Source organism: Aythya ferina (genome assembly GCF_964211825.1).
Source record: "Aythya ferina genome assembly, chromosome: 10".
Lineage (NCBI taxonomy): Eukaryota > Metazoa > Chordata > Aves > Anseriformes > Anatidae > Aythya > Aythya ferina.
In genome coordinates, this window is record NC_140306.1 from 17,715,169 (window position 1) to 17,741,171 (window position 26,003).

At 41.2% G+C, this 26,003-nt stretch overlaps 1 protein-coding gene across 12 annotated transcripts in view; it reads right to left on the reverse strand.

The window, feature by feature from the left end:
• RAF1 (Raf-1 proto-oncogene, serine/threonine kinase) overlaps positions 1-26,003 on the reverse strand; it is a 78,858-nt gene that overhangs the window by 19,635 nt on the left and 33,220 nt on the right. For 7 of the 12 annotated variants that reach the window (XM_084530567.1, XM_084530565.1, XM_084530562.1 and 4 more), the window contains 7 exons: positions 17,256-17,311; positions 6,852-7,067; positions 5,850-5,962; positions 4,678-4,780; positions 3,532-3,689; positions 2,456-2,554; positions 865-1,018 (listed from right to left, as the gene is read on the reverse strand). In XM_084530567.1, the coding sequence (XP_084386693.1) occupies positions 865-1,018; positions 2,456-2,554; positions 3,532-3,689; positions 4,678-4,780; positions 5,850-5,962; positions 6,852-7,058 (834 nt within the window). In that variant the 5' untranslated portion in view covers positions 7,059-7,067; positions 17,256-17,311. Of the gene's footprint in view, positions 1-864; positions 1,019-2,455; positions 2,555-3,531; positions 3,690-4,677; positions 4,781-5,849; positions 5,963-6,851; positions 7,068-14,645; positions 14,829-17,255; positions 17,312-26,003 lie in introns of those variants that run through there. The other 5 variants (XM_084530570.1, XM_084530568.1, XM_084530569.1 and 2 more) reach the window with 2 other exon arrangements.

The window sequence follows — 26,003 nt, forward strand, 5'->3', positions numbered from 1 at the left end:
GCCTACAAGCTAACAGCTGAAGAAACATGCAAGTAAACTCAGCAAAGGATCTGGTTTGGCCTAAGGAGTTTTTAAACTACTCCAGAGGGAAAAAAAAAAACAGCATGTTTTCTGTAGTTCTGCAATTCATCACTTTCTTTCTGCAAGCCTTTCCTGCAAACCACTCCCTTACACAAACAAATAATACTTAAAAATAATAATAATAATAATAAAAAAAGAACTCTTTAGGCCTCACTTCAAAGAATTCTCTCTCAATGCTGCCAGTCTAAGGCTCTAAGGTAGGAAAAAAAAAAAAAAGTATTCTTGTAATCAAGTAACAGCAGAAGGATTCTCAAGATACAGGTGGTTTTAACACATGAGCCCAGAATCCCCATCAGTTACACATGGGTGTAACACACAACCTACTGTCAGTAAGCTTTGACTAGAGGATTCAAACTCTGAGAAGTATAATATCTAGACTTACACCTCCAGCCTGACTTAAAAACAAACGTTAGCCCCCCAGATAATCCAGATTTATAAGTCCCTAAGAACATTTTAAAATATGCCCATTAATGCATACTTTTTCAAAAAAACAGAGCTTGTTTTCTTTTCAGATATGTGAAACTTGATTGTTAAGCTCCCCCATGTCTTTACAGACACCAAAATCTACCTAGAATTTTAGTAGACTGCAAATGAGCTATCAACTTTCTAGGCAATTATCACCTATATTCTTCATCACAGCCTACAAGGGAAACTGTACACAAATGACAGAAGCAAAGAAAAAAGTGTTTTTGGACTGGACAGGACATCCTGGACTATCAGATAGTCAGTCACAATTTACAGTTGTAGTTTAACTGTGTGATATTCCATCCCTCTCAGCATTACCTCAATTATCCGGCTGTCTACAGGCATTGTAGTGCTAACCATATGGACATTTGGGGTGGATGTAGATCGCTGTCTTTGGGAGAGGGAGCCCTCGTTGGAAGGATTTGATGGGTTGAATGTAAAGGCATGAGGTGTAGAATACCTGTGCTGGGAACTGGGAAGAAAAGAGAGAAAGTGGTTATGGTTATTTTTCGCCCCGTCTAGCAGTTGAAAAATACTGTTCAGCATAGCCTGTCCCAAAGCAACAACATACACAGGATTTCAAACACAGGAAAAGCTGGGACTAACGTGCTAACTAAAGCATTTGGTGAGCTGAATTATTTTCACTTCAGCTTAGAAACACACCACTGATCTGGTGTGTACCTCCAAGTGTACATCTGCCATTATAAAATTTGCCATGGTTCACCTCAATCCCCATCAAATCTCATTTAAAATACTGATAAATTACATAAATTACTAACTCTGTTGGATTCATTCAGACCTGTTAAATTTAAACAAACCACTCATTTCAAGCTTATTAAATGAACAGCTTAAAAGGTACTTTTTACTGCTAAGCCCTACGTTTTTAAGTTTGCAAGACTGTTCAACTGTTCACACAGAACAGCCAGCAAGGAAGTCATGAAACCCAATACTGGTTAAAAAGAGGCCAACAGTAAAATCCAGTTCAACGAAGAGTTGTAAATCACAACTGATGTCAATCAAGCCCTATTTAGTACAAATCACACAGGTAGCTTAACCAAAACCAACCTTCACCAAAAAAAAAGTATAGTTAAGAAGTCATTGTTCAGTAACACTGGAAACAGAGTAAGACAGCAAAGAGAACAAAATCAATTACTGATGTAGTTCCAGCTAAAGGAAATAAATAAACAAACAGAACCATTTGCAAGTCAGCTACGTGCTCTGTGTCTCATTCCTGAATAGGTCAAGATTTTTTCAAAGGGATGTAGAAAAAACAAAAGATGGCCTGCCTTCTTCAGGCTCTAGAATTTAGAGGAAAAAAATACAGGCACAAATTAGGATCAGAAGACAGGCCCCTTTGGAAGAAAATAAGATTTATTCCAGCATTTAGAACTACAGGAACATTCTTGCTAGGTCTCAGAACTTTCTTCAAAAGAACAATATTTTCTGCTTCCACTCTCTCTTTAATCCCTTATTAATGGTCATAACGTCAGGACTTTATTTTATTTTACACATTCGAGCCACGTATAATAAGTGAGTTAACCCTTACGTGTATACTACCTGATCAGATGAAATAGATTTGATTCACACAAAACCAAAGGGATCCTCAAATTTTCTTAGTCAAAAACACAAATGTCTCCACAAGCCTTTTAATATCCTCACTTAAAACCTAAGGACTAAAAATTAAAAATATAGATTCCCAATCAATGCTTTGCTTGAATCTAAGAGCAAGGAAGGACATTATGTATCATCTATGACGAAGTGGTGTTGCCTTGCACATTTATCCCAACCTTCTATGTGACTGTTCTATTTTCAAGTAGTTGGGGGTGTTTCTTTTTTGTTGTTGTTGTTGTATTTTGTTTTTAAACAACTGTATTTCCCAAAACAGAAATGACAGGAAATACTAGCTTACCTAACAGGTATCCGGGAGACAGACTCCCGCATCCGTCTCATTGTCAAGGGAGGTAGTGCAGGGACACCACTGTCATTGATATTTGAATTTGGGAACAATCTGAAATATCAACAAAAACAATTACAAATTCAACTGCTACACTACCTCCTGTACAATGCTCTTTAAAACTGAGAATTTAAAGGGCTGTTTCTTTTCGGCATAATTAACTTCATGAACATGTCCCTGTCTTTACATCAAGTTTTCCTTCTGTATGATATGACTAAAAACTATGTCATCGGACTCCCATCAGACTTTCATGTGTTCTTACTAAACTTCAGATACAAATCTGCAAGACTTCAGACTTTCCTGACAGAGTACTTGAAGCCAAATTTTTTATTAAACCCAGGCAGTCACAATCATCCTAAATTCCAATTACTTATCAGCAGAAGCAAATGCATACCTGTTTGACCAGTTGTTTTAAAAAAATGCAATCACTAATCAAGACATAAAGCCATTTATAGATTTTAACACTTTTGGATACAAGAACTTTTAACATAATGATCTTCATTTTTTTCTAACTGGTATTATGAAAGTATTATCCTTCATCACTTTTCTCACTGTTCCATTCATTTTCAATATGGTGTGGAAGGCACTGGCAGTCCTGAAACACTCACATTTCCAACAGCTAAAAACCAGCTGAACCACGATTTCTCTTCTTCTAACGCAAGTATTACGCAAGAGGAATTAGGATGCCTTCCCATGCTGAATCAAAAGGGCACTATAGTACCTGCCTGTTCATTCAGGAACTTTGTTTGCTTGTCCCAGAATATCTAAATTTACAGCAATAACAAAATGCATATAAATGGCCTTCTTCACCTGGGAACAGACAGTCATTGCTGGCTGTTTTATGAAATCAATACACACGGTCTGGAACTCGATGAAAGTGATTACACTTCCCCAAGATCCAAATTCACCTCTATAATAAAAGATTAATAAAAAAAAAAAAGATCCGAATTCACCTCTATTATAGAAGATTAAAGAAAAAGCGCTTGTCTGTCACAGAGTTACTGTTGCTATTAAAAAGGAACAGTCCTTACAAGAGTTGCCTGATATTGCTCCAGTCCACACACATGGTTGGAACTTTAGTGCTGCAGTGCTCATGGAATTTATAACCGCATGTCTGACATCGAAACCCATTTAAGAGGAACTTCTGGCAGATGTCACAGAAAGCAAGCTTTAGAAATGTCTTCCGAGCCTAGAAAACACAATGAACGATTAATGCAAGATACTAGCTTCTCTTAGTCAATTGAGATAAACATCTTTCGAGCTTGACATAAATAAAAGCAAGGATAAAATGTTATCAGTGCCCCCAAAATGTTACTGAACTTTGAATCACACTCAAGCACTTTTGCATGTATTTCCAGTTTGGTTGGAAACCTGGAAAGTTTACAAACATTTATGGCATTATTTAATCAATAATTTAAAAAAAAAAAAAAAAAAGGAAAAAAAAAAGGACAAAGTGTTCAAACATTCAAAATCACCATTTTATACTTTGTAAGTACGGAAGAGTTGGATGGGGTGGGAATTGTTTTTTGTTGATGTTTTTGTTGTTTTGTCTACAAAGTATCACCAAAACTGAAAGAGGAGATCATTTATTAGCTCTATTCATTTGTTCTCCATTGAACAAATCTTACCTCTCCCAAAAGAGAGACTGTCAAATTACTAGGCAGCATTAGCTCACAGAGTAACTCCATGACCTTGCAGAATTAACAGCACCCTTGTAAATTCAGTGCAATTGCCAACAGATCCGTAAGGCTGCTGAACCTTTTTTTTTTTAAAAACAGATTAGACAGAAGAGACTGAAAATGCAAGTCAGTTCCCAATTCAGGGCTTTAAAGACATGATATTTTAATGCAACAGTTACAGAAACTTTTTTATATAAGCCCAAGTAATAAAAACAGCAATCATCTGACCACTGATGAATGTGTAACACAAGCTTTTAAAGTCTCTGATACCTATGAACCACTAAACGTAAGTAAGATTCTGACACTCCATCATCAATTGATATTTCATATTTAGCAAATTCAGTTCATGGGGAGTGGGGGAAGGATTCAAATCATCACGTCTGAAATTTCCCCCTGCTTAGAGAACCAAAAGGCACCTAATGCCTAAAACATTCTTTGACTAAATGTGTAGTTAAACTGGTACAATTTATATCAAAATACATAAAAAGAAATACTTACAAAGTTGTGTGTAGTGAGTGGAACATGATCAAGAAAGTCCACTTGTAATTCCTCACCAATCAAGGAGGCAGCATCAGTATTCCAATCCAAACGCACTTTTTTACTGAAAGAAAAAGTGGAGAGGACAAATTTATTTAGGAGATAAGAAGTTATGTCTCATCAATGATCTATGTTTTGCAAGCTTTCTTGAATAAACTGAAAGCAAATACAAAAAAGCGCAGCTAATTTCTTATAGTAAGCTGTATTTCACTTCTTTAACATAAAAACATTAGAAGCAACTTCGAAGCCATAGCAATTCAACTCTTTTTATGTCTGTTTTTAACATGTAAGTCATTTAGATATAAAAATTATTTGAACTAAGACACCTAAAAGCTATAATGGAGTCGCAGAAATACCCTTATAAACAAAACAAAAGAAATTATGAATTATGACTTAGTGACATGAAAGCTGTATTATGTGCTTCAGCACTGAAGTTACTTGTGACCTCAGAATGGACTCAGTTACATAGAGACATAAACCCACAAATGACTGCCTCATGACTGAGGCTTAAAAGAGCATTAAGCCCACGCCTTTCGAGGTGTGAAGTTAAATGTATTAACTCCATGAGATACCTTCACTCCCTCAGCTTGTAAAAGAATCATTTGGTATTTAATAGCAGCATCCCCGGTCCTACAAAAAATAAGGAATACCTGAAGTGAGATTTAAATCCAAATACTGAAAATTTGTAGAGGAATGCAGAGCCTTAAAACTGAGCACACAGAGGAGATCTTCATTTAAGTTGGCCAAGAATTTCTAGCACTGATGTTTACAAACTACAAATGCACACGAGAACTGCACCTCAGATATGAAGTCATATCACATCACTTCAACTAGAGCATGGCAAAAATCTTTGTAAAATGATACCAGCAACTTGAGCATACCCCTCAATTTTGAACACATTTAATACTTAGCTAGAAAACAAAGTCAAACTTTTTAATACCCAGGAAGCTTAAGGTTTTGCCGTAGAGACAAAAGAGTAAGGTAAAGAAATCAACATGGAAGCGTTCACAATCAAACTGCACTTCTAAAATAAATTAGTAAAACAGGGAAATTAAGCGTTATTGCTGCTATTCCAGAAACAAGATTTTAAAATGATCTAGCTGACAGTTTCACTTGTAACATTATGGACTTACCCTTTTGGTTCAGAAACAAGCCGAAAAACTGCACAGCATTCTGGCTGCAGACCTCTTACTTTAAGTGCCTTCATAAGACAATCATGTAAGGTCATCCCATTTCGCACATTTACCTGTGACCAAAGGAAAAAAACTGTAATGAATGATGGCACAATTAGTTTAATTTTTTTTGGAAAATAAAAGTGTTTTTTTTTTTTCCCCTCCTCTTCTTTTCCCTAGAAGTTTCAGTATAAAAGTAACCAGTTGCGCATTTTAAGTTAATAAATACACAAATATACTTGACTTATTTAATGACAGACTGCTGTGCCCTCCCATTTAATTCCCTGCATGTTAAGCCAACATTTGGAACTGGCATGTTTTCTGCTCTTGCATGCTTGAGCAAAGGAAGTTTTGAAGCCATTTTATAACTTTTTAATTTCTTACTAAGTTTCTGTGAAACAATTTTATACAGCACTTATACATGTAGGTAGCCTATAAAAACAACAGAAATGCAGACAAATGGAATTACCTTAAATATAGAAAAAGACTTAATTCAAACTTCAGGAAACTTTGCTAAAGATTGTATTTATTGCTGGTACACTCAGCTGTAGAAAATCTCATAGCAGTGTTCCCTCAAAAAGTTCTACTTCAGCTTTATCTACCATACTTCACTGTGGACATTTAAGGGAAGAAAATGGTGACAGAAATGACTACAATTTACTTCACACAGGCATAATTGTTTACATCAGCCAATTGTTTTCTTTTACTGTTAAATATTTAAGCATCATGTCTTGCTCACATACATTCAAAAAATACAGCACTGAGACAGAGAAACACCGGTGCTCAAAATACAGCCATCCTGTTTTCAAAATGTGTCCTCTAGAATTAGAAAACTGATGACAATGTATTTAAACACAGAAAGACCTTTTTGTGAAGCTTGGTATTTCTACTGCCAAATACACGTCATAGTATTCGCAATGGGAACAGTACTACGTTTCTTACATAAAAGTAACACAGACTTACCACTGTGCGTTGCTTGTTGGGCAAGAAAACCCGAATGGTATTACTCGTTTTAGAAGTATCTGATATTTTGCCATCATCAGATGCTCGGCGTTGATAACCAAACTGCTGGACGATAGTCGGCGAAATACAGTTTGGACCATCAAAGACTGAATCCTTGAGTCCAAAACCGTTACTGATAGTCTTCCAAGCTCCCTGAATGTGCTCCATTGATGCAGTCTGAAAAACAACAAAATTAGGAGAGTGAGGGAAAATTAAAATATACATCGTACAGTTCACCCACATCTGCAAAGTTAGCCCAAGTCTTGAAAGCATTTGCTTTTCTGTACATTCACAGGTCATCGGGCATATATGTGTAATTCCATTCTCACTGCATCTCTGGTGTCCAAGCAGCAGTTTACCATCATCTTAATTTAGACACTTGATGCCTGAAGGTAGTTAAATGCTAGCTGCAGGCCAAAAGAATAGTCCTGTGTGCAAGATATGGTATGCAAGCATTAGCACATTGTATATTTTAAGACAGAAAAAGAGGCCCAACAGAAATTATAATAAACATTAGGGAAAAAAAAAAATACATCTGTTTTTATCAGTGACTCTGGGGGGCTGGCTTGGGTCCTCCTTTCTGTTTTTGTGGTTTGTTTGTTTTGAAAAGAGTAGCAACACTCAGTGACATTTCAGCATAAGCATCTCCAAGTGCAGAGACACGTACACACCCCTGCACACTGCTAAATGTGTACCCAGTACTACTTTTGCAAACTCAGGGATAATGATAAAGGTATTTTTTTTCCCAGCTCTTACAACTCCAGTACAGTTTGAACTCCAAATCATATTCCAAATGCATCTCATTCAAAACCAAGCAAAGTAAGAAACAGTTCTGAAATTTGAAATGTAATCCTTGCCAAATTGCAAAGTAGTCAGACTCATTACCAAGCTTGCAGTAATAGTAATAATAATAGCAATAATGGAATAGTGAAAATAAGCTTGGTAGCTTATTAACCACCCAAAAAATGCATCCCTTTATAAACATCTGAGAAATTGATATTCAGCACTACCCAGTGTACTTTTGCCACGTTAGTAGATTAATGCCAGCTTTAGTCTTAGGCCTTGTGCACAATCACTATATTCCTGCTCACCTCTATGAAGGGGAAAGAAAGTCATATTAAAGCTGTTAAATCCAAAAACAAGTCAGCCAGGAAGTACCAAAGCAACGGTCTTCCAAACAATCTTAATTCCATCCCCTTATGGCACAGTAAAGCCTACACTGAGAGACCTCTGCTGTTTCCTAAAGCCACCGACAACTCAGTGCAGAACACCAGGCACGCCTGTACTGAACACCTACCAGCAGTTATTCATCTCGTTTTGTGCTTCTTTGAACCCTCCAATTCATTTCAGGCCCAGCACCCATGATAGAGACCGTGTGCTCCCCCCACCCCAAACAGACACACACGTTGCTCAGAGAAAAAAGGCTGTTTGCTACAGCTGAAGAGCTGAAGTAATGGAATTCACGGAAAACATCTCCACTGGTGTTAAGTGTCCGTTTTGGGATGTCCAGAAGTATAAACTTTTAGTTTCAGAGAGGTTCCACTCAAAGCACAGCTACAAAAAGGTTGGTAAGCACTCGACATTGCTACAGCCCTACACCCAGATGTGACCAGTACCTAGAAAGGAACCATGACCAACACCCTGCAAGAAAAGGGTCTGGTTGATGTGAAACACCTACCACTGCGTGCAGACTGCAGCAGAAGCGAGAAGGAAAAAGAATCCATTCCCTCTCTTTAGTAAACCACTACCTACCTCATTCTCTACGTATCTTTTAATTTATGTAACAAATCCACTGCATGTAATACTGCTAAAAATATTCATGGGAGGAATTATATCAGGTTTCTGTTTCAAATTTCAGTGAAACAACATCATACAGAAAGGAACGGCATAATTCCGGTGCCATTCTCTGGCCTAGAAGTAATCTTCTTTCCCAAAAGACTGCGTATACAAGATTTTCCCATAATCTCTGAAAAGCACACTTCTGTAGTGTGTTCTTACCACCTACATGTTTTTGTCACGTCCTGTTGATATTTTCTAGAAACAGTCCACAGGCACAGAACATTAGCAAGCAAGATGACTGATCTCATTAACTAGGCAATAACGACGGCTAGATGGCAAGTCTAAAAAGATGGCAATGAGAGCAAGAGCAGTACTGATCCTACAATATTGCTACTGTAGCAGTACTGGTACTGGAACTGGTACTATTTCCTGAACTTGTATGACAAATCGAATTAATTTAAGTTTGCAAGAAACATACTCAGTGAAAAAGTTACCTGTTTTCTTCCCTATAAATCTCTCCACCAGCTCACCCATGGGGTCAGGTGAGCACTGGTTCTGCTGAAAGACTGCAGCTGAAGAGGGCCAAAACTGTACCGGAGCAAACTTCAGGCAGTCAACCCGCTCACAAACTGCACCTGAAGTTACTCATGAACCACTCTTAACCCAAAGCAGATCGCCCTGTCAGGGTCTGTGCTCAGCCTTGGTACACCAGGTCAGAAGCCTGGAGATGCGAAAGATGTCAGGCTCTAAACCATAGAGAAGTTTTTCTTGTGTGTACTTTTCAAGGAAACAGACACAGGGTGCATAAATAAAAGGTCTTTTGTGCTCGCTTTTATTTCTAAGGCAACTGGTACATTTGCTTGTCCCCTCTCCCATGAGATCTGTTGTGTACCAAAACCACCTCACCTTTCTCCATGCCCATTAAGAACCCCACACCTCCACTCTCTGTTCCACACTGTGGCCTCTTACGCTCCATGCCAGCGGGGTCTTACGGGTTAGCTGGTGAACCTTTCTTTCACTGCAGGCGTACCCAGTGGCCGCAGACACGAGCACACACATCCCCCTGCCTGCCGTCGACACTCCTGCACCAGTGCCACCAGCTCTGCAGGCCCACTGCTTCGAAGGTTCACAGTGTACCTTAAAATGCCACTGATATCTAAAGCTCTATACGTAATCAAGACCTAGTAGCATTTAGATATTTTAAATTATTTCTTTTTTAAACCTATGGCACGTTAATGACAGCGGTCTTAGAGTTGGTGGGAACAAGGACTGGGAAGACAGAGGAGTTCTGATAAAAGGAGGGAGAAGTGGAGATCAAAGTGAGGAAAACAACAGAGTTCAGCATGCAGAACCAACTACAAGTACAACAATCCAAGCGTTCATAAGTATTTTCCTATACCTAGGAAACAGAAAGGAGAAAAAATGGTACATAAAACAGCAACAACCACGTTGAGCTTACAGATAGCTACAAGAGTAATTAGACAGCAGCAATAGAAAGAATGGGAGTAAATTGCTATATAAGAATATTAAGATGAAACCCAGTCAGTCTGTTCTCTGTCCTCCTCTCCACTTACCCACACTGTGGGGAATCCTTCTTTATTGCAGATTTCTGGGTACTGCAGAGGACAAACCAAGCCAAGAGCTCGGCTGGATTTCTCTGCCAGCACGCTGAGGTGCACAACAGCCGGGCAACACCAACACCTCCCTGCTGCTACTGCTCAAGTCAGCTGACAACAACACAACATTAATTTATTTTGTCATGCTGCCAACGTTTCCTGAAGAATTCAAGTGAAAACAGGAAATGACAAAAAAAATTCGAACTTGCATCTTGACAGAAGCCGGGTTTCGCACCACAAAAAGGTCCTTCCCTACTCCAGCAGCGCCCTGCCCCAGTACCAAAGGCTGCTGAGGCCACAGAAGGGCCTACCCACAGAAGTGAATTTGGAGCCTGCTGTACACACAATTACAAAAACAAGGTCATCAACTGCTACCAGCCTGCTGCGCAATACAAATGTCAGCAGTACCTTTCATCGTGCAGTCACGTCCTTCTCTCTCCTAGGAGCTTTGCCTCGTGTAAGCCTTTTGCTCAAGGAAACGTGGTACATTCAGAGGCTCTGAACAGTCAGCGCTCTGAGGTAGCTGCAGCTTTCACCAGCAATTCATACATATATAAGCTAGAGGAGGCAGCAGTCACGTATGTCCTTTTCTTATAACTACCACTGCAAAGTGGCAGAAAATAGGAATAAACTGCTGCAGGTCATGGTAATGTTAATCTGCTGTAGGGAGATTTACTTGAGCGAACCCACCTGAGTCCTCGCTGACTGAGCTTACTGGGTAACTTCGCATCAAACCTGGGAGGGACTCCAGGAGCTTGGGCAGCAAATAGGGAAGAAAAAAAATGGGAAACGATTGTGAAAGAACCTTACACTAACAGCATTACAAGCAAATAAAAATGGAAGACTCTATTCCTGCCTTCCTGAGCAAGCAAGCCCCTGAGGTCTGTGCCTCTGCATCTTGGTGGCAGCCTTGCGACAAAAGGCAGAGGGAAGAGCGGGATGCCCGGCAGGGCTCAAATTGCTGCAGGAGCGCTCTCATGTTCAGCCCTAGTGTCATGTTCTTGAGAGCCTACACGGCACATGTAGATTGCTGCAGAGGACAAGCGTTGGTGTCTGAGGAGAGACAGAGAACTTGTGAACTGTGGCAACTCTGTTCTCGACCTCCTTGGCTCGTTGGAGGGACTCGTCAGGCCTCCAGGAGCCCAGCCAGGAACACCGGGACTCTGGCAGGACACGGGCAGCCACCACACACCTTCCCTCCTCACCAGCCACTGGTCTCGGGGCTGTTATCCGGGCAGAACGGGGCCAAAACAACTGCTCCTTAAGAAATAAGTGAAGAATTACTCACTTTTCCACTGCCCTTTAGCACAGAGGAAACTAGCAAACTAGCTTAGAAAACTATATAAATAAATACCAATTCTGAACACAAACAGCTCGTTTCACATACCAATGTGAGGTAAGAGAATGGCAACTACTTGAACTGATGAAAAATGTATAATCCCACAACGTACACACATCATCTGAACACATACACACACTGAATACCAAAAGAAGCACAACAGCAGGAGCCAACAGGACACGGGTTGATCCCACTTCTGGCCACCCTAAGACGTAAGACGTGCAGTGGTGTAGCCTGCCTTTCAGTGCCCAGTCCCTTGTGCCCTAGCACCGATTCCTTTATCTATACGGGGACTTTGCTCCAAACAGCAGTCCATGAAAGCCACTTCCACTGAAACTAAATTTTTTACTCGAAATCTCCCAAGATCCACACCAATTCACCCCAGTGCAAAGCTATCTGATATGTTCTGAAGAGAAGTTTAATTTAAAACAAAGGAAGAAAGATTGTGTAACGCTGCCTTCATAAATACATCATTCTTAGTTTATGCTTATTCCAGAAAAACTAGTTTTTCTTCCTTTAAATGAGTTACGAGCCTGTTTTTGAAACATAATCATTACCAGATAGTAGATCTTTACACTGTGTTCAAGTAGTCCATTGCCAGCTGAATGCTTTCACACATCTTTTTAAGATTTTTCTTCCTGCTACTCTTCACTTTCATGGAAATTACTACAGTCTGTCTACAACCGAAAAACTGCAACAACAGCATTCAGATATTATTTTAAGTATTAAAGTACGAGCATATTGATCCCCTTCTAGAATCAGTACCAGTAGCAAACTGATTTAGTGATTTATTTCACATTAAACACTCAGGCTGCATGGAAAAAAATCTCACTATTCCTCCTCCTTCCACAGCTGTACTACGTGCTGGGACCAAGACTGCATCTTTACCTGGTATTTTTTGCACAGATGGCAGATCTTGATAATTAGTAATTTGTACAAGCATTAAAATTGAAAGCACAAAATGGCTACGTGACGCACACACCTAACTCTAAGCAATTCCTAGAGATCCCTCACTGAACAGTCCCAAAGCTTCATTTCCAAAACCAATTAGGTGGAAAAATCTCTGCCCAATGATAAACACTCCAATGTTTAATAGACTTCAGGAATCTTTTTTCCCCTCATCAAAGCAGACATTAGGGAGCAGTACATTTGCTCTTATCTAAGCTTTACCAATACACTCCGCAAATGGTGGCATTAGAAAAATTTAATCCCATTCCAAATACAACCAACACTGAACAAAAAACTGGTTTAATTACTGTGAAAGTCACATTTTCCTGAATCAATTTGTCTGCTAGAACAACTTCTAGTTTCAAGGTTTGGTTAATCCTAATTAATAATATCAGAAACTGAAGACAAACTGCCTGCGTATCGTACTCACGCTGGGAGAAATGGAAGCATGGAGAGGCATCCTTTGGTCGGTAAAAGCTAAAGTAAGCAGTGAGTCAAAACAAAATCCTGTCCATTACAAACTATCTAGCAAATCTAAAAGATACTTTAAGTTACTTTAACTTTTTCTAGAACCACAAAAGCCTTTAGTTTGAACTGTTCAAACTTCAGTCTGTCTTCCTGAAGAGTGCCAAGCTGGTAACGAGGCAGCTCCAAAGTTCACAGCGTACAAAGCTGAACTCCTCTCAGTAGGCTCAGTTTAAGTGCCTTGCCCTTTCCTTTATTTCTGAAACAGATACCAAAACCTTTTAAAGAAAATGTAAATACAGTTCCCTCCTCCCAACAAACACATACACACTTTGCCATTTTTACCCACGCAAACACCCAACAGTCATAATTAATGGCATACATAAATGCAAAGCGAGAGGATAAAAAAGAGAAAACTTTCAAAAAAATTAAAACTTTCAAAATGAAAACTTTTCTTAGAAGGTAGAAGCTTTAAAATTTGCTTATAAGAAATGTTTTCATCTCTGAGAGAGAAAGCTCACTAATGTTTACCCGAGTCTTTCTTAGCCCCCCTCCCATACAGCAATTTTCAATTGATTTAATATTGCATGGGTGAGCAATTGTCTAGGAAAAGCAACACAAACCAACAGCAAAAAAATAAATACATAAAAACACCACACCAAAGAAGTGTCTTCTCTGATATATGGTACTACATTTTTAAAAATAGTTTTACATAGCTGTAGAAGATAAAATACAGAGCCATTCCTATCCTAATAAATACAGCTGTTATGCACGCAAACATAAACACAGGGCAAGAGTTGGGGTTGGTTTAACAACCAAAGCACATCTCGCGTGCATCTAGAAGGCTGGGGATTTTCCTTCTGATGTTTTGCATTTAAAGAGATGAACACCATAAAGCAAGGTCCCTCTTGGTAGAATCGACTTTAAAAAAAAAAAAAAAAAAAAAAAACCACACAGGTTTTTTTTCCTAAATGTAATTGTCCAAAAAAGACAAACAAACAAACAAAAACCCCTGACCCACAAAATACAACCTTTCCACCTCAGTTATTCTGATCTTTTAAGCATCTTCTCCAACCTTTTTCTCAGCCATTCATTTCTTATCATTCTGTTGCTGCTATAACTTGAAGGTATTCAAGGAGGGAAAACACGGTGCGGAATACGACCGCTCAGTTTGATACACTTCCAGACTGATTAAACCTTTGCAAGTCTATTAATTTTCTGTATTTAAGATCAAAACTTTGGCTAGTAAGCATAAACCAAATCATACTGCTCTGCTTTTACAGCCCCAAAGTTCTAAACTGTTTTTTTTTTTTTCTGAGAAAAGCAGAACAAGTGTAAAACATTAAAAAAAATAATAATAATAATGGTATTTTGCATTTCTGAAAGCATGATCAAAAAGAAAATAAAAAGCATTTCCTCTACAGCAAATACAGGCAGCACGCCATGCTGGTACTTTAGCTCTGCGATCATGGAGCTCTTCAAAAAGCACCACCTTCTATGCCAATTCTCAGTAAAGGCATAGGAAACCATCTTTCTTAATAAGTTTCTGTTCCTAGGCTGGATTTTGGGCTCTGGTTATGAGGTATTTATCACAAAAGCTATCTGCACCTTTGATTACTTTGTGCCTGCTCTCCTCCTGGTGGTTGCAATGGCTCCAGGCTACTCTTCCTGAACACCTGCTGCTAACATCTGTTGGGCTTGTCCTTTCCACATGGAGAGCCTGCTTGTCAGTCGCCCATTTCTTCACAGGGAGTTGATACCAAGTTCAAACTCTGAGCTCTGTAACTTTCCCTACGAAAGCCAAATTCCTTCAATTAGAAGAAACAGAAGCACTGAACACTCTGCGGGTATCTAAAAGAACAGAAAGTGATACAAAATCCAAACCCTTCCCTTTCCCAAAGCAAAGAACAGTCCCAGGTAACAAGAAAACTGCTGTGGGCATATCCAAGCACTCGATCGTACCTTTTTACAGTTCTAGTTAAGTACTGTTGATGACTTTAGATTCACAATAAATAAATAGAAATAAAATTACTTTTAGAATTGTCACAAAAGGATGAGGGAAGCTGGGAAAGTACGCATTTTTTTGCACTTATGTCCAAGGTTTGCCAACAAAGCATCTGAACTCAGCAGGATGTAAAACCTAAGCTGATTTAGTAACTGTTACCTGAAGCATAATGCCCTAGCATATTTATCTTATAATCAAAATTGATAAATATCAAGAGGTGTTCACTCCATGGTTTTAAGGTGTTCTCTTACATCTCAGACTACTGCAGCTGAGATGATATTTCAGACTCTCACTTTTCAATTTGGTCAATTCAAATGCACTGCTAGAAACAAAAAGCATACCGAACAGTGCTTCTTATACCTGACTGTATCAGAGTCACATCACAAGGCACCCTTGCCACCCTCAGACTTCTTGTTTCTCACCACGTTAACTTCTCCATGAAGTTCCACGTCCCTCCAGGAAAGACCCAGGCAGGAGGCAGCCCTTCAGGGGGCTGTGCAGCGCAGAGCAGGGCTTTGACTTTCCACGTGTATGGTACATTACACAGGCAAGGCAGCCTCTGTATGTACAGCTGATAGCAAGACTTGTGGAAAAAAATGCTTGTCCATTCTCAGACATGTGCTTATTTGCATTTTGAACTTGCTCATGCTTGAATTGTTTCAAGTATGGATGAAAGCCCCAAACTGTGTTTAGAGTTCCCTGGAACTCATCCACTTTACAGCAAGGATGAAAAAGTTACTCAAATGTCAGCAATCCACCAAACACCCTTCCCACACAAGTTCTCCAGAATTAAACAAAAGCTGCTGAGAGCCTCAGCACAAAGAGGCCCCGGCTCTCTCCTCCCCAGCTGCATGTAGGAAACGAAGCACCACTGAGGACACCACCATGGCTCCTTAAACAAACCCCAGCTTTGCTGAAAAGGAAGGCAGCCCAAGATTAGGTTAATTAAATAACTACTGGGAGGTGCAGCTTACGAAGGCTATGCACGTCTGAATTGTTGTGTACAGTTCAAACGTAACACAACTGCTATTAAAAATGTTACAGAATAGCAGATAATGCTGCATGATCTGTTCAGTTAGAGCAGGATTCAGTGATCCAGCTGAGTCAAGAGTTAGCTGTCCTCTGCACTCACCCCGGCCAGTTTTCAACTGGTAAGTTCAGTTTATGACATGCGAGCCCTGAGCCAGAACCAGCAGAGCCCCAGGGAGGTCAGGGCTGCAATTTTAAGGGCCTGGGTATGGACAATGTACAAATCCACACCCGAGGGGCGAGGGGAGAGTAGGGGCAAACAGCACCAAGAAAGGATTGGAAGGAACCTTGAAGATACATCTCTGGGAGCTTCCAGCATGAGAATTGATGATTCCCTTTGGATTTTATAGCCAATTATGTGCACCCGAGAATGGTTCAACGTATGCATCTGCAATATGAACCAAACCTAACGTGGTAATACTCCAGTATTTTAGTTACAAAGTGCCTGGACAGTTTTACCAATGTTCTTTTACTGTTTCCAGTGCACAGGTATACGAAACTTGCATAAAACGGCAAATAAAAATTGAATCTAAGCAGAATTTACCAACTGAATACAAGCAAAATGACTTAATATATGCCAAACATGCACTGTCCTTAGTGCCTGAAGAGAAAAATTACATTCCGGTTTAACTCTATCTTACATTATCTCACTAAATACTTTTAAGAAATTACAGTTCTTACCTGGGTGGGGTTTTATTTATTTATTTAGCAGAGTGTTTCAGAGGTACAATCTCAGAAAAACAAAACAAAACAACCAAAACAAAAACCTCACCACTTGAAAGATAACGCCACAGACTTGATTTGTATCAGGTCTACATTACCCACAACAGATCACAACAGTAGTTGGGAGAAAGGCAAATGCTATTTAGAGAGAAGTATCAATAAAGTTCTAAACCGGGGAGGGGTTTTCCTCTACAAAGTAAACATCCACGGAGACTGACTAAAGCAAGAGCTTAAGTTAAACACGCGCTTCTGGTAAAGCAAATGCTGGAACTGCTGTAGACATCATACCAATTTTGTGGAATTTTTCAAAACACAAAAAAGCAAATTTCAGCAGTAGTCAGGGAATACAAGCACAGAACTCGGTGTGCTAAGGTTCCATTCCCACTAACAGTGACCAGGGGACTTGGAAGAAAGGAAGAGGCAGAGCAAAGAGGAAGGGAAAGACAGAAAGTGGTTTATACCTTTAGTTCTCCTTTACGTGAACGAAGTCCTATGACAAAACGATGAAGTACATCATCTGTGGAAAATAAGACAAAAAAATAAAAAGAGAGATTTACTACTTTAATAGACAAACATACACACCAAATTAATAACCAACAGATTATTTCATGAATTACATCAGCATTAGGGTTAACTTGTCTTCTCTCTATTCTACTACCTTTCGGGGCCCTCCATGATGTTTACACACTTCAGGGCAATGAGATGCACTGTGTAAGGCCAGGCTGCAAGACAACCAAGACAAACATGCCAGTAACAGCTAAAGAATCTCATTCTTATTCAAGAAACGTCATAAAAATCTTTTACTGCTGAAACTCACTAAAGTAAACAGCAAGTACATCCTGAACGCTTTCTTCTCAGCCATCGGGCCCTTACTTACACAGCAACCACCTCGCTGACTCAAACACTGCAACAAACCCTGGATCCAAAAACAAGAAAGGAAAAGGTAACAAGGCAAACCTCTGAGGCTCTCTATCTTGTGTACAAGCATTAAGTGCAAGAGGAGGAATTCCCAGGGAATCTGCAGAAGCCTTGGTTAAAGATACGAAGCTCCAATTAGTTAGCAGGGTCTGCTCCAAAAGGTTGCCCAGGGGGCAGCTGGGTTTCGAGCACCTCCACCAACACAAGCTCTGCACAGCTTCTCTGAGGAGCCCGGTCCAGAATTTGACCACATGCAGAGTTCAAAAAAAAAAAAAAAAAAAAAAAAGAAAGAAAAGAAAAAAGTGATTTTGCTGTGTTCAGATGGAGTTTCACGTATCTGAATTTGTGCCCATTGCCTCCTGCCATCACTGGGCCCCCTGAGAAAAGCCTAGGGTCCTCCCACCAGGTATTTTTACGCGTTGACACAATTCCCCGAAAGCCTTCTCTTCCTCAGGCTGAGAAGTCCCAGCTCACCCAAGTCCATCCTTATATGAAATAAGAGGAAGTACACAAGGAAAAAAAAAAAAAAAAAAAAAAAAAAAAAACTAGAAGAGCCCTTATATTGCTAGTTCACTTTCAGTTGCAAGTACTGTCTCTCCTGGACAGGGCAGGTGTGTAGGGGCAGGAAGCTGCAATGATTTTACCCAAGACAGCAAGCTCCCAAAGCCTAGCAAGAAACCAGAAGAATGCTTTGTGATCTTCACCCTACGCGACTTATTTTAAACCTCCTGACAGTCCGAACCGTACATCTACCCAGCCTGCACAGCTCTCTGCAGCCTTCAAGCGTGCTCCACGCAGAGCACTGCGATGCTTTCCGTGGTGGAAAAGGATAAAACAGGGGGACTGTGGAGCAGGCAGGGAGCAGGTGCCTTCGCACAGCACCGAACAAGCCCAGGGCTTTAGTTCTAGCAGGACTGGTGAGCAACGACTGAACTCAGGGAGAGCATTTGCTAGCAGAATTGGCAAGGAGGAGAGCGTATGCAGTGAGCTGACAAAAATCCCAGCTGTTATTGCAGACGGGAGGCTCCATTAAATCTGAGAAGTAGAATTGTTTACCTAAGACAATAGCAAAATCAAGGCAGAAGAAAACTACGCTGTGCTGGAGGAAGTGTGCCTACTGCAGGATTTCCACCTGAGCCACTCCACAGGACAAGGGACGGAGCAGGGGAAGCAGGTGTTCTGCACGGGGAACACTGAAGGAGAGCACGCTCACCCCAGATTACTCACAGTGTCCGAACACCGCCTCCGAAACAGTCACGATTGCTATGATCACACCGAATTCACAGCCATCAAGAGTTTGAAGCACAGAGCTGTGAAGCAGCAGCTGCGTTTCGGTGCTGTCAGGTCACTTTGGAAGTAGATGCTGACGTTAGGAAAGCTACCCGGACTGGACCGGAGAGGAGAAGCACAGAAGCTCGGCGTTTCGCTGTCTGTGAGCCCGGCAGCCCGCAGAGGGGACGTTCTGGGTGTGCTGCTGCCCATGCAGACCACAGCATCACCCTGCCGTGCCACGCTCGCTGCTTCCTCCAGTGCGCACTACCATCGGGCGGGCGGATATGGCACTTTGTCACTGAAAATCTATTCTGAGCAACTGTATTAAATGCATTTTCTGTTGAGCGAAGGAACCGGCAGCTTAAAATTAATTAACACTCGCTGGCCTTCTTGGAAATTATGACAAAAAAACTTTCTACTACCCTTACTCCTCGGCTGCGCTATTAACTCCCATCTTTCAAATTACACCGCCTATTTAAAGGCTCCACATGGGAAACTGAGACAGACAAAACACTCAATATACAAAGGAAACCAAAACAGAAAAACAAAAAGAAAAGCCTCTTCCAGACATAAAATGTGCAAACAAAAAATAAAAAATATCTTGCAGCCACGGCAGTAATATTATTTCTGGTGACTGAAGGAAAAATATTTTCAAGCTTGAGACAATTTTAGTCTCAATCTGCCTGATAATTTTATTGAATATTTTCTTCAGAGCATATTGTGCTTCTGCAAAACAAAATAATTCCAGGTACCGTCCTGTAATTTAACATCACAAGGGCAGATCTTACTGGAATAGGTAAAAATAGCTCCAGTGAACATGCCAAAGGAGAGTCTTTCCACTATATGGCCACTGCTTAGATTGCAACATCAGCTGGCTCTCTTTTTATAACCTCTTGATTGCCAGTGAACAAGTTACACGGAGAACTTAAAAGGTTTGAGGAACAGAAGAGCAAGCTCCGAAACCCCTTTCAGCTGAAATCAATCCATTGGACCACCGACACGAAGGGTTGGTTGCAGCACGCTGTTAGTGCCTGGGTAAGCTTTCCAATTGCTTCTAAAAGCATTTAACACGAATGATGTAATTCCGAAATACAGCTTATTTTTTGCTAAATGTCAGCACAAAGCTAGAGGCTTGCGCACTCTCTCATTTCTTGTGGCTGCAACACAGCCTGGGAGCCCCCTGCCTCCCCCAGCACCTGCCCTGGGCTGCTCCCCATCAACCCATTTGGGCCAATTCCTGCAAACACATCCCCCAGCCCCAGCCACCTTGGAGCACCTGAGGATGTTCTCTTCCATGCTTCCACAGAAAGGTAGCATCCATGGCAGCACAGACATCTACAGCTGCTAGGGCAGCGCTCAGCAAGGCACAGGGGCTGCTGCGCTACAAGCTCAAGCTCTTTTAGCCACCACTTGACTTACTGATGGCCGAAACTGCTCAGCTTTCTAGCTAGGTACAAGGAAACCAGTCTCCTCCCACCTTCAACACCACGCGCAGCCTGACGCCTTCTCAGGCCTACGTATTGCTACTGACTGGACACGGCTTTCTGCAGTTATTGAAGGGGAGAGGGGAAAAAAAAAGACACAAAACAGCAGGACGTGACTTAGCTTGCACAAAGTTGCTCTTACATTTTTTACTTCGTTCTATAAAAGACTGAAGGAATGTCAGTGTATTTAACTCTCCGTACGTTTGGGATTGCTGCCCTGGTAAGAACCATGCCTTATAGCACCCCGCGGCCCCAGCAGTGTGTGCCTATACGAAGAGCTAGGCGTAGGTCTAGCAGGAAGAGTTGGGACATTGGCCGAGTGTTTTTACAACCATGCAGGTTTTACAATAAAATACAATAAATGCAAAAAGAACTGATAAAACAAGTGGGTATTTTACTGGGCTTCTGAAACAGATTAGACCTAAAGAAATTCAGGTTCTGTTAGAGATTAGTAAAATAATGGAACTTTTTACCTGACAAGAACTTGCAATTAACAGTTGCCAGGTAAATTCTGAACCTCTGAAATCTTGAAAAAAGGTTTTATACAACCTGAAGCTGGAGTCGCATCCCACAGCACACGTGTGATCAACTTTTGGTGCAACTTAAAAACAGAGTTTCTAAAACACACCTTAAAAAAATCAAGTTTTACTGCGCATCAGAACACGCCTTTTCAACTGGAATAACTCATTTGAGAAGTCAGCACAGGTTCTTTCATCTTCGCTTTAAACAAGACCTTTACAAAAATGTTTTATTTTCAATGATGACGACTTGGGAATCAGGCATCTAGCATTTTTGGTAGCAATAAATTAGGAATTTTTTAAAAATCTTATAAAACTTAACTCGTATTTCTTTCTCCCAGCAGCACTACCATGCCTGAAGCCCAAGCCCTCCCTCCCCTGCAGGACAGCCGCCCCCGTCCCTGCAAACACAACTTCCATGCCAATTCCACGCACCTGCAAGGGAATCCTCACCTTCACCTGTCTTGCTGGGATCCCTTCAGGTTCCCCAAAAAACTTGTGTGTAAAGTATTGCATGCAATTTATTCTGAACAGGGGGAGAGATGGACTGAAGCAGGAAGGCTGGCAATACCCAGCTGCCCAACAAGCAGTTGTGGCTGGGCAGGGGGTTGAGAAGGACACCTCCATCTTCTCCGCAGGTAGGAACAGCGGGCAGTGCCTTTAGTGCTACTCTAACAGACCAAAAAGACCACTCTAGAAAATCCCAAAAGCACGGCCAGACTTTGGGCAAGCATGATTAAATGGTGGAGAATGGAACAAGACAGTGGAACATGCAAAAAGCCCCAATTACTGATGGAGGTGACAGAGACATATACTAGGGCGAATGACGGCCAAACTGAACGGCTGCAGAAAGACAAAAAGGCCAACTGGTTGCATATGAACCTTTCTCAATACATACTTAAAAGTCAGCCCTACAAAGGTAGCATTAAAGACCTCTTTCTTCTAGCGGGGCACCACCTTGCATCTCTCTGGGGCCTGCCTCTCCAGCTAGGTGTTCCTAAAGCACACCTTGGCAGAGCCCTACCTTCTTCTCTAGTGGAAAAAGTTATGTAACAAAGCGCTGTGATGGGGGCTCTGAGCCATTTTTTAAAGTCTAAACCTCTGAGCTAGCTTTAATTAATATGGTTAACCCCACGCCACACCCAGCTTCACAGTAGTGAAGCAACCTCCCTGGCTTGGGAACTAAAAATACACAAGATGTCTCAACTGCTCTTAACCGATACTGTGTACTTCAAGTGGAAGGCGTATGAATTCACACCTTTTTGTCAGCTGTTAGCCAGAAATGAGTACTTTGGTGTGAAACCAGCAGCACACACGCAGCACAAGCTGAAGTTTGAAACAGAGCCACCTAATGCAGCAGTCCAAGGCCACTGCAGCCATCGGTCCAACACCTGCAAAGAGCCCCAAGCAGCAAGCGAGATGACCCCACAGAGCAATGCCACTGAGCTGCCAATAAAGGCCCTGCCAGCAGGTTGCAGATAATGCAAAGACAACGAGGCAGAGACACACACTCACCATGCACTAAGGTTACCTGCAAGGCAATACAAAGTCTTTTGCCTGAGCTAAAACCAGTCGGCTCTGAGCTGTGCTAGAGCCCTGCCGTGTTTGCGGCAGCACGCAGACGTGAGGAGCATGCCCAGGAAAAGCAGAGCACAGACACACCTGCGACAGCAAACAACCGCGCTGACCTGCGTTTGCCACTACATTGTTCCACACGAATCCTGAGCTTTTGCTCAAGCTGAGCTCTAAAAAGCTCGTCACTCCCCATGAGCGGGCAGAAACCTCTGCAAAATAAGTGATTCGATCGCATTAGATCCCTTAAAAAATACTCCGTTATGTAAACATTCTTGCTTATTATCGGTTACAATTCTTAGCTCTGAAATCTGCCCAGAAAATGCTCCACTCCTTTCCCAATGACTCAAGAACTTTTGTTTATCCTCATCTACTGTACGCTCTGCAGCATTTCAGTACACAAGCTGACCATATTCTATTAAACTGTAAAAGGTCAGCACACACTGCTGCAATAAAATCAACTTTGTGTGAAATAGATGACATTTATAGTACAAACACAATATTCAAGTCACTAAAGGAATAAGCGTATGCCAGCTGCTTTTCAAAGCAAAATTGTTGTTTACAGAAAAATAGTGTACGCAGCAAGAGCCAACAGAGCACTGCGAATTATTCACAGAACTCTGTCCAAAACAGACTTGCTTTTCAGAAAGCCTACAAACATCACCAAATATATATCTGGATCACCAGTGGAGAAAGCCGTACAAAGTAAGGTGCATTTAGTTCATGCTGTCTCAAAACAAATAAGCTAGTGCATGGTCTTTGCTTAAAAAAAAAAAAAATTTCATTTGTCATCAAGGCAACATTTTTCCCCCATTTCCTAGTGTTGTATCATCCTTTCTTTTAATTAACTTGTAGAGCTGACAAAATGCTTCCACAACCTTATTCAATACACAACAGATTTCTAAGTTAGAAGCTTCTTTCAGCTACTAGATTTCATACCAGAAATACCAAAGGCTTTTGTGGAAGCCATCGTGTACCACACTGGTGCAATGGTGATGAAAACGCCTGCTCATGTACAAACTGATCTTAAACTTACTGAAATCATGCTTAAATTATCATACTTGAAATTTTAGTTAACTCGTAAGTTTTAATCTTGCTTTTTGTATTTTTGTTACTTCCTGAAATAAAGATAATTTGGACTTATGCAATTTGGTATTTTTATGAGAAACAGAGCGCTCTCTTCTATTCCTCTTCTCGCAGCTGCAGTCTTTAGATTTCTGCATTTTTAAGTTGGAATATGCTCCGTGAGCTTACTGTTTAAGAAACAACCACCCCTTCCAATTACTCATCTGTTTCAAGCTGCATTTACATAGAACTTTTGGAAATGAAACCGCACGCAGGAACTTTTACCCTTGTGTCCTCAGCAACTAGTCTCACATGGCCATGCCATCCAGCTGTCCTTCATCCTCTCCTCCAGCAACTCTTGGGCACACAAGCTTATTTCGACTAACCAGTTAAGGAGAGGCATCAAGAATATAAAGTTCCTACACTATGGAAGTAGGGAGCCAGAGCACAACAGAATCCTTCACTCTCGCAGCCTCTCCATCAGCTGGGCACCGCAGCACAAGCCTTTGGTGTGCCAGCTGCAGCAGCACCTCGCCACATGATGAAACCAAAACAAGAAAAAACCTCCCTCCTGCCTAGCTGGCAGGCCAAGAAGGTAGACAAGGAACATATGAATAGAGAGAGAGGGGGGAGAAAAAGCCTGGAGAGTGCTCAAGCACGGCAATATCAAATACGGGGAGGCAGGAGATGCTGGAGGTACCAGAAAGCTGTGGCAAAGGGAACGAGTGAAGGTGTCAAGGAGGGGAGAGACGGCATCTTTGCAGCAGAGATGATCACACACCCAAATGCAAATATGTATTTAGTAGATTTATTGGCTCATGTGCTCACATGACTTTATTAGTAATATAAGAAATAATTTAAACATTCTGTATATACAACTCAAAGATGAAGTTATCAGCACAAGTCCTGCATTTGAAACTAACTGATTAAGGACTGACTTAGTCATCATAATTTCAACTAGAAGCTTTGGATTTCATCTCCCGCAACAGCTTTAGAGCTAACAGCTCTCACCATCTCATCTTAATTTGTTTTCAAGGACAGAAAACAGGGAAAACTTGTTTTTTCCCTCAACTCCCGGTTTCCCAACAGTGAATGAGACAAATAACTAAACTGGAGGGGAGGAGGGCGGCATATGCCCCAGAAGAAACTACTGCTGATTTAGCACACCAAGAAATGCTGACCAACAACTTCCGTGGCTCATGTTTGTGGTTTATAAAATATGAGTTATTTTAATAAGTTGTAGTAAGTTCAGGCCCTGAGACAGCAGTAAACTTCTTGTGTAATTTGAATAGACTCTGTTGCCATTAAAAATAAAAAATCAAAATTCTTATGTACACAGCAAAAGCACTAAACTGAAAAACATAGTTTTATTTCTTTGGAAAAAACAGATATTTTGTCTGCTACTTCCAGATTTTCTTTCAAAGCAGGTTAGTCAGCAGTGTTGCACAATAAGTTGTCCAGTCCTGAAGATATTAAGTATGGCAACAAACCACATGAAAAACACATTCCAGATTTCTGAAAGCAGCACTGCTCCAACCCAAATAAGCTAGTCCACTTCTGATTTAATAATCTAAGACTAAATTGCTCACCATATTAATCAATCATCCATTTCATATGCATAAAATACAGACCCACACTCATTTTTATGATTAATTGTAGCCTTAGGGTTTGCCTACGGAAAATATTCTTTAAGACAACCTAAATTAAAGCCATTTCCATTCTTAACAAGTGCCCACATAACAGATTTAACTGAACTGCTAGGAATTTACTCTCACATGCATCAGTGCAATCCTTTCTCCTGCACCCACACTGCAGACACATCCTAGAGGATAAGCCTATCCATTGAAATTTTATCCTGGCTTACCCGATGAAGAAATCTTGGGCAATATTTGGAGCTGGGCTTCTCAGAAGCCAAAAAAAAAAAAAAAAAAAAAAAAAAAAAAAAACCTTAAAGTGCTGGAAGTTTTTTGTACAAAAATATTTTCAGCCATTGTTGTTTTGGGTGGAATCTCAGGCTGAGCCCATCAGAGCCCCTGGCTTTGCACAGCCACAAGGTGCAGCCAGGGGCACCTGTCCTGCTGGGGCAGCCCCCCCGCAGCTGGCTCCGAGGTCCCATTGTCCAAGGGAAGGCCCCTGCACTTACGGATGTCACTTAGAGGCTAAGGAGGAAAAAAAAAACCTGCTCGGGTTATTGTGCCTGACGTAGGCGAGGCACACAATGGCGAGGAGCAGCGGTGCTGTCGGTGGGGGCCGGTTCCTGCTGTGTACATTGGGGCTGCAGATAAAGAGTCCGGGAACAGCGCTGCCCCGGAGCCGCACCACGTCCACACGGCGCAGCCGGGACAGCTCGGAGGGAACCAGGAAACCGCTGCCCCTCGCC